Source organism: Mytilus trossulus, chromosome 10, assembly GCF_036588685.1.
Source record: "Mytilus trossulus isolate FHL-02 chromosome 10, PNRI_Mtr1.1.1.hap1, whole genome shotgun sequence".
NCBI classification, from domain to species: domain Eukaryota; kingdom Metazoa; phylum Mollusca; class Bivalvia; order Mytilida; family Mytilidae; genus Mytilus; species Mytilus trossulus.
Window position 1 is genome coordinate 43,513,461 of NC_086382.1, and position 19,949 is coordinate 43,533,409.

General features: G+C 30.7%; 1 protein-coding gene across 16 annotated transcripts in view; it reads right to left on the reverse strand.

Moving 5' to 3' along the window:
* Positions 1-19,949, reverse strand: part of LOC134687410 (CUGBP Elav-like family member 2) — a 66,675-nt gene that overhangs the window by 15,834 nt on the left and 30,892 nt on the right. For 6 of the 16 annotated variants that reach the window (XM_063547678.1, XM_063547679.1, XM_063547677.1 and 3 more), the window contains exons 6-11: positions 14,684-14,763; positions 13,134-13,271; positions 9,370-9,427; positions 7,753-7,824; positions 5,835-5,936; positions 2,741-2,803 (exon numbers count right to left, since the gene is read on the reverse strand). In XM_063547678.1, the coding sequence (XP_063403748.1) occupies positions 2,741-2,803; positions 5,835-5,936; positions 7,753-7,824; positions 9,370-9,427; positions 13,134-13,271; positions 14,684-14,763 (513 nt within the window). The remainder of the gene's footprint in view (positions 1-2,740; positions 2,804-5,834; positions 5,937-7,752; positions 7,825-9,369; positions 9,428-13,133; positions 13,272-14,683; positions 14,764-19,949) is intronic. The other 10 variants (XM_063547684.1, XM_063547682.1, XM_063547689.1 and 7 more) reach the window with 7 other exon arrangements.

Genomic DNA, 19,949 nt, shown 5'->3' on the forward strand with positions numbered 1-19,949 from the left:
TAAGACATTTTTATTCCAAAGATAGGATATTTTGATTACAGAGATAAGATATTTTTATTTTAATTAAAGGGCCCATGAAGAGCAAAGTAATATTGCAATGATTTGATAATTAACATGAAACCGGTAATGTTTTTATAAATCATATATAAATGTGAATATAATCATCTCAAATCTAAGATGATAAACCGCAGCCAGATCAGAGCCACACACATATATTAAAGTAAAAAATATTTTTATATTAACAGGCAATTATTCTCATATTCAATATAATATATGTACATTGACGGAAAATAAAATATAATTGTACGAGCTTTAGAATTTAGGACAAAAATGTTATATTTTCTGACAATGTACATAGATTGTTTTTATCCTGAAATTTATTAATCCCAACACTTGAAGGTTTTATCACGTTTAAAGTTATTAAAAATATAAGTCATGGTCTCTTAATTTTTGAAAGAAATGGACGAAATTATGCAGATAATAAGGTATCTTCACTTCACTGATACGCACCAGCGAGGTGAGCAAAGATGGGAGGCTAATAATGATGTATCTTACAAACTCAGAAATAAAAGACCCCCTTAACAGACAAAAATGAGGGACCAACATGTCCCCAAACGATAGGTGACCTTTCATGATACCTTACAAAGGGAGGGATGCATTCAAGCAATTCATGCCTCCTAAAACAAAGAAATGGGCCATCAAACTTTGGGTTTTGGTAGCGTCAGACACAGTGTATGTCATATTGTGAAATCTACCACGTCAAGACAGATCAAACACATGTAGGTTAACTCTGTTTGCCAGTAGACTTTGGGAAACAAGATAAGGTGTCACATATGCTGGGCTAGGGTAAATATTAAAGGTACACAGGAAAAAAAGTTTCAAAATATGGTTGTGTTGAATGTAGAAAACCCCTTTGCCTACCCCATTGCTTCACTGTCTCCCACTCAGTCAAAAATTAAACTTTAACAGTTATTTTGTTACAATTTTGAAGTTGAAAGGATATTATATACATAATTTGTTGAAAAGGTTTTCACAGATAAGTTGTTGAAAGGATATTCATAATTTCTATTTGTTGTTACAGTTGACATTTTCATTTAATAATTTTTCTCATTTTTTTTTAATAAGGAACATTAAATCATCTTCATCATTGAACAATACAAAACCAAAGACAGTGAAAATTCTAGCATCCCATGGAGTCAGGACACTTATAAGAAATAATTTTAAAAATAAATCATTGTAGACTTTTTCAAAGTAATTTTATTTTTAAAAGTTCATGATTGTCTTTCAACATTTAATTATGTCTCACTTAATTTATCAACACATTATTAAAGTGTTAAATGTACATGGATTAGTGTGTCAGGTCATCTTACATTTAATTAATATTTCCATGCAGTCAGTGGTTTGATACAAAAAAAAAAACAGAAAAAAATATTTGCACATTAAAAAAAAAGCACATATTAATCTCAAAAGTTTTGATTTTACCAGATTAAATTATCATTAGATATCTCCATTAAAATATCAAAAATTCCACAAAAGATCCTAATAGTCAATTTATATCTATATTCATACACAAATTCAAAGAAAACATCGGACTAAGAAAGACAACTCCAACTTATCCAGGGACACAACTTCCTATCTGGTGATTGCATTGTACTATGGTACAGGTAAAAAAATGGCCGCCGCGGAATTTGACAAACCATTTTCATTCGTATTTATTCTGACTAATAAGCTAGAATTTTGACTCTGGAGTTATTTTTTTCTATAAAACTTCGATAAAGGAACACTCGAAATTGCTAATTACCGTTTGTATTGTTAATTTAGAAGATGGGAGTCAAAAATGTAAACCGGTCACAAAAAAAATAGATTTTGCAAATCAAACGTCATTTTCTTTCCACAAAAGGTTAAACAAAATCAAAAGTAGGTATTGTCATGTAAATTTATTTATATTGCAACACTCCTTTGATACTTAAGTGTAACAGTATCAAGTTTGAAACCGATTTGATGAGAAACAACAAAGATACACACGTTTTTTCTAAAACGTCATTTTTTCCCCATTCACACGTTAAATTAATTCAGGCCAGGCAAACTGCGTGCGGAAATTTGATCAGGTCACACAACGTCGCGGAAAAAAACAATTCAGTAAGGAAAGTGTTAAGGGTAGGCTAATTTCAAGACAAAAAAGTCAGGAAGGTAGTGTCACTGGAACCACACATATATTTTTATTTGGCCTAGGTACCACTGACAACCAGCAAGAAAATGAGTAATAGTAAATTAAGATTGAAATCCGACCTTTTCACCTACTACTTGTACAGGTATGCAAGGTTTAAATTTACAAAACTCCAAGTATCGAGAGGCTAGTCGTGTCTGTCCCTAGTCAGGAGCCTCTGGCCATTGTTAGTCATGTATGTTTTTTTAGTATGAGTTCATTTATTATATGTTTTAGAGTTGATTGTGTTTAGAGTGACATAGGTTTCCTCTGAACTAGTACACAATATCATTTAGGGGCCAGCTGAGGACCACCTTTAGGTGTAGGGTTTTCTCTCTATGTGGAAGACACATTAGTGGCATTCAGCTGCTGTCTGCTCTTTGGTTGGGTTTGTTATTTCTTTGACATATTCCCAATTTCCGTTAAATATTTTTGTGATACAGTAGATAAAATGCTTAAATAGTTATAAAAAGTACCAGGATTATAATTTTAAAACCACTCAGCTACCGAGGACCCCATCTTATAAATATGTACCTGGATTATTAGCATTGGCTAAAGCCATCAGACCCTGCAAGTTCTGTAGACTGGCAACCTCTCCTGTAAAATAAATCAACAGTTTAATCATTTATTGATTATATCAGTCTTATATTTATTTATTCTTTTTTTTTTATAAATATTTGCAAGATTTTTTTTTTTAAAATGGCTATAAAAAATCAAAAAAATTAGTTACAAAATAAACAAAAATTCAAGAATCATCAAATTTGAAAACTCTTTTAATTATTTAGTCCTTTTTGTTTTAAAAAAGATTCTCATACTTTTTTTTATTAGTTATAAAATACTGTTTGAGTCTTATAAGGAAAAAAATTAAAAGTTTTCCCAAAAGTAACGAAATTAAGGCAGTTCCACTACGGAAAGGAAAAAAAACAAATTTAAAAAAATAACAAAAATTGAAAAGTAAAGAAGTTATCGGGCGTAAATATGAAGATATAAATTTAACATAAACAGTACAAAATGAAGTGTAATATACGCATATTAGTGAAAAGAAGCTGTGATAATCTGACAATATAAAAATATGCTGAACTGGACATGCAAATTATAAACTGGTGTAAACAAAAAATAAACAACAACAACAAAAGCAAATCTCTGTAGCTCTAAAACAAATGTAGCCATTTGCTTCTGTTATATGCATTCAAAATAAAACGTCAAGAATAAAACAAAGCCAAAACAAGATGCAAATAAAAAATACATGCTGCATTCATACATTAACAAAATACTGCTGCAAAAACAGCACAGAGCCCTGTTTAAAAGTTCTAATAAATGAAGTAACAGAATTTTGACAAAGATTTTTTTTCTCTCTGATATATAGTGTTATTCAGGAAATGCTTGTTTTCAAACATTTCAAAAACAGGTCAATCATGAAAAGAAGATTTAACTGAACATTGTTTTATTTACATATTCTTTACAAAACAGGCATGGTTTCCAATTTCTAAAACCATGAGAAATATCTGTCAAATTTCTAAAATCATGAGAAATATCTGTCAAATTTCTAAAACCATGAGAAATATCTGTCAAATTTCTAAAACCATGAGAAATATCTGTCAAATTTCTAAAACCATGAGAAATATCTGTCAAATTTCTAAAACCATGAGAAATATCTGTCAAATTTCCAAGAATACAAGGTAAATTTAGTTCCTAATGTGTGAATAGTCGTACATATATTATGATATTATCTGCCATTTTCGTTCTTTTTCCCATATCATAACCATGAATTGATAAATTTCAACCTGTCTTAATGTCTCAGAACTGAATTATACCCTGTATTCTTAATACTAAACTATTAAACAGGGGCTCTGAGCTATGATAAAGTGTTCTTGGCCTATAGTAAATATAAACATTTTGTGAAATAAAATTCATCTGCAAACATTTCTAATAAATACTTTTGAAGTTAAAATCAATATGTTCTGTAGAAAAGATATTTAGAGTAACCATGATTCGTCATAATTTCCTTGACATTTTAGAGACAAGCTTTCTTTGTAATGCTTCTAAAATAATGCAAAGTATTCTTACTTAATCTAAATGGCTGCTGTGGAGAATAAGTATCATATCTTTGGAAATTTGAGAAATTGCCTCTATTAGTACAGGAAACAATGACGGATTCTGGTTTCTAAATGACATTAAAGAGTATTATATATATATACCGATACATACTATAGTTAATTTGGTGAGAAATAACTAAATATATAATACGATATAAAAACCTTCAAGTTTTAAAACAAGAAAGCAAAGCCATTACAAAACTTGTTAGAAAAGAGAATTTTGTTCTGGTTATTATAACCCTTGTTTGCAAATGAATGAGACAAAGATATGAAAATGAATACAATATGATAAACATGCTGCAATAATAAAAACTTCAAAGAGGAGAATAACAGCCAGGCTTGCCACATAAACAGGAAAGTCAAAAATAACATTAACTGCTCTTCAACTGTATTCTATATAGTACATAATTTCTAAGGTTTTGGCAATATGGAACTAAATATTATGCATAAAAAAATGATATGCTCATTTCAAATCAATTATTTGTCATGCTAGCAGGCTTTATCTGATCAGCAATATGTTTAAGTTGTATTAAGACAAAACCAAATAATCTAATGACAATCACATCAAGTTTTGCTCAATTTTTTAAGTAACTGGTGAAGTTAGTTTTCTCTCTATCTTATTATAGTCTAACGTGTCATCAGATGTTGACCTTCTTTTTCTTCAACCCATCTTCAGATTCTTAGGGGCAGATCCAGCCTTTTTTAGAGGGTGCCCCAACTGAGAAGAAAGAGTGGGTTCCAATCATATGTCTTTATTCAAGTTCATTATTTGTCAAAAAAAGAGATGGTTCCAACTCCCCTGAACCCTCTCCCTGGATTAGCCACTGGATGCTTACTGCAAGCAGGTAAATCAACTCAAAGCCCTTATTGTTATAGTTTAGATTAAATAAATAAAAGATATTGGATATTCATGAATCAGTCAGCAGCCTAACAGCTCAAATACCTAAAAGACAACTAATGGTCGACTATAAGTCTTTAACAATAGAAACATGTCTTTACAAAATGTGAATACAAAGGAAGTAAATATGGTATAAACATTGGCTAGAGGTATAGGGGGAGGGTTGAGATCTCATAAACATGTTTAACCCCGCTGCATTTTTGCGCCTGTCCCAAGGCAGGAGCCTCTGGCCTTTGTTGGTCTTGTATTATTTTGAATTTTAGTTTCATGTGTACAATTTGGAGTTTAGTATGGCGTTCATTATCACTGAACTAGTATATATTTGTTTAGGGGCCAGCTGAAGGACTCCTCCAGGTGAGGGAATTTCTTGCTACATTGAAGACCTGTTGGTGACCTTCTGCTGTTGACTTTTCTTTGGTCGGATTGTTGTCTCTTTGACACGTTCCCCATTTCCATTCTCAATTTTATCTCAGTAAAGCTTTACTAGTACAATTTAAGATAAGCAGGGATGTGATAAATAGGAAAAAGAGGGAACATTAGATCCAAACAAACTTCAAATTTCCCTGCTTTGTACGTTGAAGAGCAATTTATGTTAAAAAGAATCGGCTGAAAATCGACACAGACGCTGGTGTACCTGTACTGCTGTTGTTATTGGAGCAATTTGATCCGCTGGGTGAATTTGGGGTGGATAAATTTCCACCATTAAACTGGAGCCCTGCAAGGGCAGCTAATAGTCCTGTATCAACCAAAAAATGTAAACTCTGTCAAAATTTGCTCTAAAGTTCTAGTCAAATATATATCAATTAAATGAGAGAGAATAAATATTTTTCAAAAAAATGGGTATGGAAAACAGCAATACTGACTTAATATTAATTAAATTAACTTCCATAACTCAACATGCTGTTTAAGTTAAGAAAAAATATTATTTTCATAACTCGCTTATGCAAAATCCAACAATCATTCCAATTAAACAATTGCTTCACAATGCTAAAAAAAAGTCATGTTAGACCTATAGTTGATACATTCTTATTTGTGTGATATCAATTTTGGTGGATTCCATGAACATAGGTAAACATCAAATTCAAATATGTATTTATTTAATCCCATATAATTTTACAAGTTCTGCAATTAGCTAAGATTGAAATCTATTGATAAATTGACAGGGTGCCAAACCACATTAGTTTTAAGAGATATATGATGTAGGTTTTCCAGAAAAACTACAAAATATCTGTATTAATACATGTATAATTCAATCAAGATTATCAAGATGGTTTCCAACTTGCATGCTATAAATTCAGAGATCCCTAAGCATATTTAATAAGTATTTTTTTTCTTTTTGAAAAAAAGACATCATTAGGACTTTGAAGGCACCACACACAGAAATTGATTCAAGATTAATGAATGCATTAATTATGAAGTCTGAATGGTGTTAATGCCTGAAAAAGTGCCTTCAAATATCCATCAATGTACTTCCTATTTTTCTGGAACAAAAGTTTATACTCTACTGCAAAATATGGACTAAATATAGATATCAATAAATGGTAGTACCATTATTCTAGAATTCATGAGCTATTTTTACCCCCATGTTTTCATGTAGCCAGATGGAAAAATTATAAACCTTATAATTTACACAATGCAGTTGAAATTTTGAGTGACTTGTGACTTGACACCATGTTCAAATTGCTAAAAAAAATAATCACAAAAATTATTCCAGATTTCCATTGAGTTACTTCCCTTTGCCCATGGTAAATTTTATTACCTGGTTATTTTTCAATATTTGTTTAAATACCTAAGTGTTTGCTCACTTCAACAGTGAAATTTAAAGGTCCTTATTAGTAACAATATGTATATATCTAATAGAACAAATTGAATTGTTCACACTTAAACGAAATTTAGTTAAATAAATAATAAACACTCAAAATTTTAAAAGCAGTCATTCAAACTGCAAATGTTTCACAATAATAACTGTTTGGACAAGTATAAATTTCACAAAGACTTCAACACAAAGCGTTATGATTAAATATTATTTTTTGTGACGTCAATTATTGCTAAATGTACTGTGTGACTAAGACAACTAATAAATAAAAATTGCACAAGATTTTTGTCACAGCAGATGGACAATGGTCATGTAAAAGCTGAAATGACCGAGACCTTGATGTGTGGCTAAACTTTAAGAACTTATTCTGGCCTTGTGTAGATCTTCACATTTATTCTATATAGGTTCTGTAATATACCTGGACCTTTAATTATTATTTCATACACATGACTGGACAACAATCATCTTTCCTTCTGATTAAATTTTATCTGATACATAACACCAAAAATTTAATTAAAATAACACAAAGAGAAAAAAATAGTAAAAAGTAAGGTGTTTATAAATTAGAGAGAAAAAGAACCAAGTACGTACTACAATATTGAAGTTGAAATGTAAAGATATATAATATAACAAGTACCCAACAAAAATACATTGAAAAATAAGTGTTCACTACAAAAACAGACTATTGTCTGGCAAAACACAAAAGCAAAAGAGCATGTGAAAGGGGAGATTATACCTCCTTGGTTATTTCCTGCTGCCGCTGCAGCAAGAGCCAGTAATAGATGCTGCAGACCATTATTACCGCCTGCTGTAAATAGGAGAAAAAACACAAATATTTTCTAATTTCTTTTAACCCTGTGTCACCTTTGATAGGTAAACTAAATATGGTAGAGAAATTTTACAGTAGTCATTTTTCTAATTTCTTTTAACCCTGCGTCACCTTTGATAGGTAAATAAATAAGGTAGGGAAATTTTACAATTGTCATTTAACAATTCAACTCATTCATAATCCTGTACATTATATTTTGCAAATAGAACAAGTGTGCAGAAATTGATTTCAAAAAACTATCAGAGCCTCCTAAAAATCTTTGCATCTAAATGATCTGACAGTTTTCTGCTCAGATCAGACACAAAAATAATATGGAGATGCAAGGGTAAACCCTTAAAATGATGCTGACATTGACAAGTCCAAGACAATTCATTTGTACTACAGAGCAGTAATGGGGAACTTTTAAACTAATTTTATGGCATTTTTTTACTTCTCTGATATAAAAATAATCTAATTTAATTGATCCTTATGCTTTTCGATTCCATTTTAATATTTGATCCAAAGTAACGTTTTTCCATTGTTTAAAAAAAAAAATCATTAGAGCTTATTTCTTACTGCTTGTAGAGTAAAGGTTTGGAAGGCTTGCTTGCTCGTTTGTATAAAATTTAATTCAAGCTTTGAAGTAACATTGACATCTTTAAACAATATATATTATATAGGCATATTTTAACCTGTATATATTATATTTAAATTTGATTCGACATTATCCTAATTACAATTGTACAATAAACAAACCAAGCAAGCAAGCTAACCAAAGTTTTGCTTAACATGCATTAGGAAATTAGCTATAAAAAAACCTTGATTTTATCATGTTAATTGGAATTTAGTGATTATTTGTAGCCACAAACAAATCATCATGCTTTGAAGTATCAAAAAGACGATCTAGTGTTAAGTCTAAATCACTGTTATTAATTGGTTGTATGCCATGCTAAAATTAGGACAACATCAGCTTCAAATAGCTACTATTCTTTTGACATTAGAAGAGACACATACAAGTAGTTATATAAATGAGAATTTAACGACTAACGATGCCATAAGATAGGTCACATGATAAAGTTGTGAATCACAGAAACATGTAGCTAATATAACATTAACCTATAAGTATTGAACTACTTTTTTTAGTCTAGACATAGAAACTTTCAAATTATCACCCCAAAAAAATATTGCACAAGTTTATGCGTTCAAGACATATCTGATATGTGCATCCGTCTTAGCAGCAAATCAAAGCTTCCTTCTGTGTATATGGTCTGCCGTTTCGTGATGAAAAAATGTTAATAAGATTCTGAAGGAATTCTTTTTCACAGGTGCCAGTTATATTCATTCATGAACAAGTTCTGTTTGAAATTATCATAAAAATTCCTTAAAATTTGTCTTATTAACTTGTAACCAGTGTTTCCTGTTGCTGTATCTGTTGTGTAAAAATTACATAACATTAGGCGGAAGTGAACTGACCCTTGTCAACACAGAGGCATGGTTTGTAAACAGACAGACAAGATAATAAGGTAATTAGCATTGTCTACGTACCCATATTACCTAAATTAAACATTCCCAGGTTCCCTGCTGCCGCTGCCTGTTGTAATAACTGAAAAGAACAATCACATCATTTGTAATTACAGGTTTATTAGATCAAAATTCTGCCCCATCAAAGCAAGTTTAGTCATCAGCTAGCTACATAAGGTTCGTGGACGTAATTCATCATTATATTTTAAACAATGACATAATTATATCATTTTTGAAGTTTTAAAACAAACCAGTTTTCTATATTTCTGTTATGATTTCTACGATGAAAACAAACTTTGTCTAGAAAATGCTTTGAAATGATAAAATTAAATTTATAGTCATGAATCTGTTGGCTGTTATGACTAGAAAATCGATAATTCTTTGAAATTGAAAAACTTTTGTGAATGAACTTATATATCATCATTAGATCTAGGAGTTCCATCCATTTTACAGCAGCTGTATTATTCTCAAGTATTGCAAGTAATACTTTGTCTATTACCCAGAACAAACAAATCATTAATTATCACAACATATTAAAACATAACAATAAATTTCTAAACTATTTTTAAATTATCATTAAGCATCTGCAACTAATTACAAAATTGCTTGAATTTGTTTTAACCTTTGGCCTAGACATTGTTAATTTACAACCAATTACAATATGCTTTGCTCATTCCTTCAGCCTTTTTCTAGAAAACTTCGGTCATCCCATCTTATTTTTGTGAAGTCAAAACTACACTCAAGCAAGAACTTAGATTTTCACCTACTTATTTAGATGTTATAATTAGGTTTTTTTTTCCTTTAGTTACCAACCATTCCTGTACACTCTTTGACTTTAATAAGTTGAATGGTTTGTCAAATTAGTAGACAAATGGAATATCAGACATTCTTCCACAAAATTGCCATAAGCATTTGAGGTTTGAAAAAATATCTATTAAAATACTCTTGATAACCTAATGAGTTCTGCCTATCTCTTCTTCTTCCTTCTATTTACTATTAAACTGACTGAACTATCAAATTACAGCATGTAAATTAGAGAAACAGCAATAATTCTCCGTTTTATTATCTTTATTTCAGTTACAATGTATTTATCCAATAAAATAAACATCTTTTCCTATTAAACAAACAGCTGTACTGAGGAATCAGATGTTTAAAAATAATTAAAAGAATATCCCACATTTAATACAGATATGCATTGGATTCCTGTATGAATGGTTTCAAAGCACATATTGACAGGAAATTAGTTCTTAACAAGGAAGCTGCAGCAAAAACTTTAATCCTTTCTTGTCTATAAACAAATAAGGACACAAGACTCCAGATAAGTATCAATGTACTTCCAATTCAAGAATTTTCTTAGATAATGTAAGTCAATGAAAACACTCATTTGAAGTTTCTAAATCAGCATTTCAATTGAGAATTTGAATTTAGGCCACACTTGAAAATATTTTGGTTTGCCCAAACCCTATCCAAAGGTTCAGACAGTGGGTAGGTAGGAAGCCATTTTCTTTCTTTAAAAAAAAAAAAAAAAAGAAATTGAAGTATCAGATGTTTATTAGTCTTCATGCCTATTTGATTAAAAAAAACTTCTTCAAATCAGGACAATAAAAGAATTTGAGTAGGCAGCTTTTTTCTGGGTAGGTAGTGTTTGGGCAAACAAACCTTTTATTTATTATGGCCTTATGGTTTGAAATAAGGAAATGTTAGTTTAGTTAACCACAATAAAATGAACAAAGTTAAGGACAAACTTGTCTTTTCTATTATAGAACTCTTCTCCCCTTTATAATGTAGACTTTATACTGTGCAGAACAATTATCCAGAATTCTTCTCCCCTTTATATTGAAGACTTTATACTGTGCAGAATAATTATCCAAATGCTGGAGGATTTCTTTTTGTCAGTAAGTGGGCTATGGATTGAACCCATTGACCTCTACAGCAAAGGTGAAGAGTAAGAATCCTGGGTAGTTTTCACAATTTGATAGGAAAAAACCTTTGTTATCATATATAGGAAAATTTCCATTTAAATGAATAAATTTCAATGTTTAATGTAAAAGTTGGGACTTTAAAAGACATTCACTCAAAGTAATTTAATTTCTCGTACTTTAAATTGGTGGTCAATTTTAGTTGGAATCTGAAATCTCTTAAATCTCCCAACTTAAAATGTGTTAGCAACAACTACATATAGAGACAGGTAGCCTGATAGGTAATGTTTGCAAATTTTGCCATGATTGCCAAAAATATCACTTTTTTGTCCGAGTAATTTTATTCACATTAGTACCATCATTTTCAAAATCTCCTGAGTGATATAGTATGGCAACCCCTTTCCTTCCTTTGAACTCATCTTCAAAAACTTTTGTCAGGTACATTCAATGCTTCAGAAATCAAAAACATGCCAAGAAACATATCATCATTTTATTAGCTTCCATTGCATAATCCCCTTGTAAAGCCTACCCAATTTAAGTAATTGGTGCCCATTAAACACGAAACTCAGTTTTTTCCCCTTTGAACATCAAAGGACTTTTACTCTATCAGTTTGAAAGAAATGGCTAATTATTACTAAGAAAAACATCATTCTTCACATTTTATCTCCGATTTATTCATCAACATATTTGGTGGCAGCGACTCAAAGCTTGTAAGAATCTTTTATGATTCACTGTGGTTGTGGTTTTACATTTGAACTTGTTAAACTTATGGAATATATCTTGCATTAATAGGCAGAAAAAACAGGGAAAGGAGTGAAAGAAGACGATTTTATTGCAAATGAAATGATTTTAAGGTGTGCGAGAAACTGGTTTCCCTAACAAATTATGTAATACGGTCGAGGATTTATAGCAATTTGCCAGCCGTCTTTACATAAAATAAATAGCAAAATTTTTGTGTTTTTTGATAATATATCAGGATTAGAGCTAGTATCAATTTTTATAAGTAGCGTAATTCATCTTCAATAGGAAAACATAGTTTATGTATTTTCAGTAAGTTGTTTTTTCTTCATTTATTGATTAAAGAACAGTTTATTGAAATAGATCAAGATAACTCAAAACATCAGGTTTCAAAGATATATTTTCAATTCAGATTCTTTTTACAAAAATATCAAATTTACCATGAATATTTTATAAAGACATCAGACAAATATGAATTCATTTTTTGACAAGTATGAAATGTATAACCTGTTTACTCAGGACTGGAAATGTTGGACAAAGTTCTTTTATCACATTACAAAGACAGAATGTCAAATATTAAAAAAAGAAAAAGAAAGAAAAAAAAAGATATGCATTCATGATAATGATGTAATTGAAAGATATTTCAAAATCTTTTTTTTTTACACTTATCATAGCTTGTCTGCACTGGAGGAAAAGTGCATTCAACTAAGTTGACTAGGATTGCCTGTTAATTTACAAAATTTCAGTGATCTTCTCCTGGCACTTACTCTTCCTCCACCAATAAAAACTAGCCATCATTATACACCCAAGAGGCCTAAAAGTGGCAACTATACACCAACAATCATTCCGTCAAATTTTTCCTTATATTGGAATGTAAGTACAAGAAATGACTTTTTTTTTTATAAAAGATCAATAATCGTTATTTCTAGGCATATATTATTTTAGTACTGTTAGCTGCAAACAGAGTTACTGAGAAATGTTCTGGTTGAACTATTTTTGACCATATTACATCTAATTTCTTTAAAATTTCAACCACTTAACAAATGGTAAGCAAACCAACATTAAATCATCTTTGTTCATCAAATAACAGTAAAAGTTTGTATGAACAAATTATAAATTAATAAAACTTACTGCTAAGTATTGTGGACCAAGAGCATTTAAACCTCCTACTGAAAGACTCCATAAATTGGCTGTCATGTTGTTCAACTTTTTCTGTTCTTTTTCTTTCTGTGTGTCTGCAAACTTTACAACTATTGGTGCATTACAGCCCTATAAAATTGATCAGTTCATTTCTTTTATCACATAATTACTATACACAACTTTTTATTTTATTCATTGCAGTTTTTCCTCCCCAAAATCAGATCCCTGTTTCTTGCAAACATGTGCATTTACAATGACATGTCAATAAATATCTCCTTAGAAAATGTATTTCAGACAGAAGTAAATAGATTACTATAAATAATTTAATGTTTACAATGTTTAATTATTTGGAAAATTGAAATAAGATAGGTTTTGCAAATAAAAACTTTGATTTCCAGTTCATTATTATTTGTATATAGCCTGTCCTGAAATTGCAATAAGTTTCTCACATTAATGGCCATTGTTCAACATTTCTCAATAATAATTGAATACAGAATATATCTGATTTAACAGTATATTAGATTTAAGTATGTGTTGTTGACATTCTCTTCAAGATGTAGACTCACTCTATAACATGGCTTGCAGCATTTTTTATTTCTATTTTCATACAAGAAAGCTGGAAAGTCAGGAACCTGTAATTCAGTGGTTCTTTGATGCTGTGTTATATATTTTTTTACTTTTCTTCTTTTTTTGTACTTTAATTATGCTGTTATTTTTCTCGTATTAACTGTTCCTAATTAGTCTTGTCAGGGCTTTATAAAGCTGAATATGCGATATGGGCTTTACTCAATGTTAAAGGCTGTGCAGTGACCTATAGTTGTTAATTTTTGTGTCATTAGGTCTCTTGTTGTCTCATTGGCATTCATACTACATCTACTTTTTTATATTTACATATTTTTAATTGAATGATAAGGGCTCTAAATTGCCTTAACCAAGATATACAGGATGAAATTAAATTCCTTTAACAGATTCCACTGAACTCTCATGTTGCATTATAACATACAGTCATCAATGTTTATGTACTGATTACAGAATGGATGGACAAGACAAATTTTCAATGGCATGATGCACTAGGAAATTACTATGTATAAAAAGAATGGCACTTATATCATGTATATTGTTGTTTATATTGAAACTCCACATTATAATGACATGCATGTTTGTGTGTGTTTAATTACTCATATACATTCACTGTTTATACGAAAAGACGAAATCTATTGCATTGAATTAACTGTTCACCTTCGTCATGAGCAATAAATGTGATTATAATTATTTTTAAAATAAGTGTACTATAAATACTATTAATATCAGACGCTAACATCCACATTATCTTAATGACTTTTATTAAAGATAACTATGTGCCACAAAACGTATTGAAACATTGAAACATGCAAGTACTTCATTATATTTGGAACATGACACAATTACGTGATATAGCGCAACAAAAAATATAGGACAAAAACGTCGGCCAATGAATTCTATCGTAATGATGATGAGTGAATTATATAATTAGTGCGGAATGCTAACGTTCATTTACATACCTCCATTGTTTGGGAATGATGAAGGCTTTTTATTGCATTTTGAGCTGACTGTCTATTTACATATGTAACAAAAGCACAGCCTGCAAAAAAAATAACAATCGTATGACGTCTAATGACTGTAATTAGTTCATAATTTACTGTTCATGTATAGCTGCTTAGACTTGTCAGTGCATCAAGAGTTATTCAAGTAGTTACATCATTATTTCAGCTTGACAGTCTTAGTGTTAGCTTCAATGGAAAAAAAACACACAAACCGATTTGGTTAATTAGATATAAAATTACTGCAAAAAAAACACCAGCAAAACGTATACTAAAATTTCAAGCATGTATAATTGCTTTATGCACATAAAAACTAAAGCTTTTATCATTTGTCTAGTTAGGGTAAAAATTGTCAAAAAAACAACAATGCATCCATAGTACAGGAATGCCTCACACACAAAATACACAGATTATAATTTTCCATGTACAATGGAGATTGAAATTTGGGTCAAAACTCTAACTTGGCAAAGGAAATAGAAAGATCATATGGAAGAGTACAGAATACAAGTACAAAACTTTAACCTAAAGTGTGGCAGACAGTCGGATGAATGCACGGACAGAAAAACATAATGCCATTAAGTAGCCCATAAAAACATGTTATTTCAAATCAACAGGCCTTCCTTCAATTCAAATTGACCACATCCAAGAGTAATTAATGGAAAGAAAATTCTTATTTTTTTTCTTTTGATCTTCTATCATCAAATAAACATTTTTGCATTAGACCTACCATAATGAGTGGCATAAAACAAACCAAAAATAAAACTGCTGATATTTCTGAGAAATATTCTCTGAGAACAGTTTCCCATCAATTTTTATATTCAATTTTGGATTGGCATAGACGATTTTATAAACTTGACAGTTAAAAGACTAAAAGAGACAGGACAGTTACAATATGATAAATACTGTTCCTTTGGTGTTTATCATAAATAAATGAGACAGATACATCTTCATTAACTACCAGGTCAATGGCCATATCATGTTTATATGATCACCTACTATAGCTAAACAGTTCACCCTGGTTGTTTAAAGGTTTACAAATTAAAAAAAAACTTTTTTACTCAAAATTTGTCCCAAGTCCTTGAAAATATACAAAAGTAAAATGCCACCAATTATCTTGCGTAAATGTATTGTAAATGTCCATTTTCACACTCAATACAACCATAAAGGAATATATGTTATCCATCATTTTTTATGTTAAAACACGTTTGATTGGTGACACCTGCCTGTACTGTTGTTAACGACACTTCTTACAACTCTTGTGTACTTAAACATGTGCAGCTTATGTGTTACAAATGTGTATTCAAACGAAACCATTAATTCTATAACGATTATGAAGATGAGCTTGATAAGGCCATATAAATGTATTTTTAAATGTATTGGCGTCAAAGCTTCCACTACAGTGATTTCAACAGCCTCCAAATTGCAGATTGTTTTAATCTTTCTAAAATGCAGCTTTTCAAAAAGTCATTTACTAGCTTAAGTAGAAACCTACAAATCAAACTATTAACCCTTTCACGTTCCGCCAAATTGGACGTAAACTTATGGAAAGACACTATCAAAGTTCAATCGCATATAGCATTCGCACTGAGGCTTACATAAAGGTCGTTTTAGGTCCATTTGAGAGATAAATGATAAAATATTTCAAAAAATATAATATATCAGAAATTTTGTCTTTTGAAGTCACGTGTTATCTGTCCAAAAGTCACGTGACTTGCGAAAAAAAAAGTAAAAAATACAAAAGTCTTCCGAAAAAGGTCGTGTGGAGACTTTTATAAGGGCTAATAGGATAAAGTTTAAGTGTCAAAGCAATGTCCTAAGTCTGATAGACACAGGAAAGTTACCATTATGGTATAGTTGGAGGAAATACGTGCTATATGCCCCCCAAACGTGGATGCCCGCAACATGCAAAATAACGGTTTTCAGCCGTTTTTTCGTCAAAATCTTATACTTGACACAAATTTTAGCTTAAATTATGTTTTTCCAAGCAGCACATAGAATTTTGACTTTGAAAGTAAAGATTCCATAAATTACCAATAATTACTTTGGTCTTTGGGCCTATGAGGTTTTAGTTTAAGGGGGGGGGGGGGGGGGGGGTGCAATTAGGACACACATTCTTTAAAAACATACAAACATTGTTTTTAAGTTGACTTTTGTATGTATTCATGACCCTCTTTTTGAAATTGAAAGTAAAGTTAAGTTAAGTTTCATTTAATATAGGAAATTATTTTTTCACCTCCGGCTTTGAGGTTCGAACATGCAATCTTCCTGCTATGGGCTAGTGCAGCTTCCCACTGGACCACGGGAGTTCCAGTTTAATATATCGAAATTTTAATACTTAACTCTTTCATAAAGCAACGAAGTGAAAGTAATCAAATAATCAGCCTGTTTACTGTTTTCGTTTAGAAATTAAGTCTCGATATAACATAGAATTGTTGTAAAACCCATTATTTTGAGCAAATATAGGATGATATCATACTTTAGTCTGCCATTTTTTTCTAGACGTTTACCGGTTTCTTTATTTGAACAAAAGTGTTTTCAACATTTCCATAACCAGGCACATCAGAAACAATGTTCTGTTACATCTATTTCAACTTCGAAAAAAAAAAATCATGACTTTTTGTCTTTTTTGTCTTTTTTTCAATTAATTTGGAAAGAAATGACCACAAATTGAGAGTGCATTTCAAGTAAATGATTGCGTTGGTACACTTTCAATCACTTTTTTCACTTAAGTACAAGTTTTAATCATACTTTGAATAGTTTCCCTCAAAAATACACGGCGAAGTTAATAAAAAAAAGTCATATTGCCCCTAAAATCAACAGTTTATTTTCCCATACTCGACGGAAATATTAAGTTCAAATCAAAAAAAAAAACACGGTTTTTACAGGAGAAAACGTTGTCGTTAGGGGCGATTTGATACCAAACCGTACTCGGAAGAAGTTTTAGGCACCACTAATCACACAGCTGTGATATAGGGGATTGATTTGAGCCATCAACCACTTCTGTACGTCAACAAATGTCAAAGATTCAATACTTTGCGCAAGCTAGTAACCCAAATATATAGCCCATCGGTACCAGAGTACCGATGGGAACAGGAAGGGGTTAAGGAATATGATTTTCAGTAGTTGTTATTTGTTGATGTGGTTCATAAATGTCTCTCATTTCTAGTTTTTTATACAGATAAGACTGTTGGTTTTTCTGGTTGAATGGTTTACAGTAGTCATTTTTAGGGCCCTTTATAGCTTGCTGTTCTGTGTGAGCCAAGACTGTGTTAAAGACCGTACTTTGACCTATAATGGTTTACTTATACAATATTGTGACCTCGATGGAGAGTTGTCTCATTGCCATTGGCACTCATACCACATCTTCTTATATCTATTAGCAAGAAACACGTCAGTATGACATACTGAGATGACCCAATTTAGCAATATCAGTGCTAATAAGTTATCTCAGCATTCCATCTTCATTTTAGAGAAACACCTGTTTTTAAAAACATCCCTCTACAAACATAAATCTCATCATTGCATCTTTTATTCCATGCAGAGATAATTACTCTTGAGAATTTTCATTGTAAGATAGAAAATTTGTTCCCCAATATTTGAATGTATTCAAAAAATTCAAAAATCTTTTGTGTGTTTTCAAACGGGCAACTTTTTGAAATTAGTTTCAACAAAATAAAAATATTTTAAAAGTAAATAGAATAATAATGTTTAAGCTTCTAAAATACTTTACAAGATTAGTGGTGTTTTAAGCAATATATTTTTTTTTTAAACGTTTGGCATAAGTCATTATAAGCCTGCAATGGATATTTTTTTTTTATATATATATATATATATATATTTTAAACTTAACACAATCAGAAACAGATGCTTAACTCAAGCACCTTGATATGAAAGATGTAAAATAGCCAAAGTACATCATTTATACAAGACAAGAATGATTCAATGATTGATGGTAATTTACCTAAAGTTCAAGGTCAAATATTACAAGCACATGCAGGACAAGGAAACATTCAAGGAAACCTCAACAACAAATATGCATTCCGGGGCCTTTTATAGCTGATATGGGTTTTACTTATTGTTGAAGGCCAAATGGTGGCCTATAGTTGTGTGTAATTTCTTAGTCATTTGGTCACTTGTGGAGAGTTGCCTCATAGGAAATCATTCCATGTCTTCTTATTTTTATATCGCTTAAATATCAATAATACATAAAGAGGGATATCAATTCACAATTAAAACGCTGGACTGTACAGAAGATCACATGAACAAATCAACACTTAACTCCTCTGAACAAACAGAAAAACAATTTATAACTTGACTAATGTATAGGCACAAAATTATTCCTGGTCTAAGAAACAGACATGGTTCACTAAGGCAAAGAGGAAACATAAGAAGCAGATATTATTTTACTGTAATTTCGATATAGGTTTGATTTCATTAAATAAATTTCTGAACTTAAGGTCATTTCTTTCCAACAAGCCAACCAATATCCAAATGACAATAATGTATATTGAACATCTATTATCATAAGGGGGAATAATGTGTATTTATTCTTTATTCTAGAATTAAATCAAAGTAATAAATAATTTGTATTTTTTAGCTTCCATTGAGATAATAAATGTTGTATAAGTCTGTCAATTGAGGGTTATACACATACTAAGGTTATCACAGCATTATCTCCCCTTAAAAGATAATACACTCCAGATGTTCCATAAAACTTAACTCAAATCAGCTACTATACATAATATCTTACAAATTTCACCCATCCTTTGAAAAGAGAGGTTATCTTCGAACCTGTACATTATAAACAAGAGTCTGCCTTTGTGTGCAATTTAGGATGTTATATTACATTGATGATGTTTTTAGCAGATAAGGAGAATAATTGCTTCTGTTTTTAAACAGGTGGTTATGGTTTTAACGTGTATGTAATATTTATAAATTGAATATGACATACAGAATGACTACTAGTCAAAAATTGGTAAAAGTGAGAGAACCTAAAAGATTTTTCTACAAAATCAGCGCTAAAGATTTTACTTTCATCAATTCATTAAGTTGAAAATGAAATATTAGGAGGCTATTTAAGTTTTATAGTTATGCATCTATCTTATTTGTCTGTATACAAAAATGTATCAGCTCTTTTAACTCCCTTGATGTGAAACCAAGTGTGGGAATTTTAACCATTTACCACAATTCATCAACTATCAAACTATATCAAACACCATGAATGTTC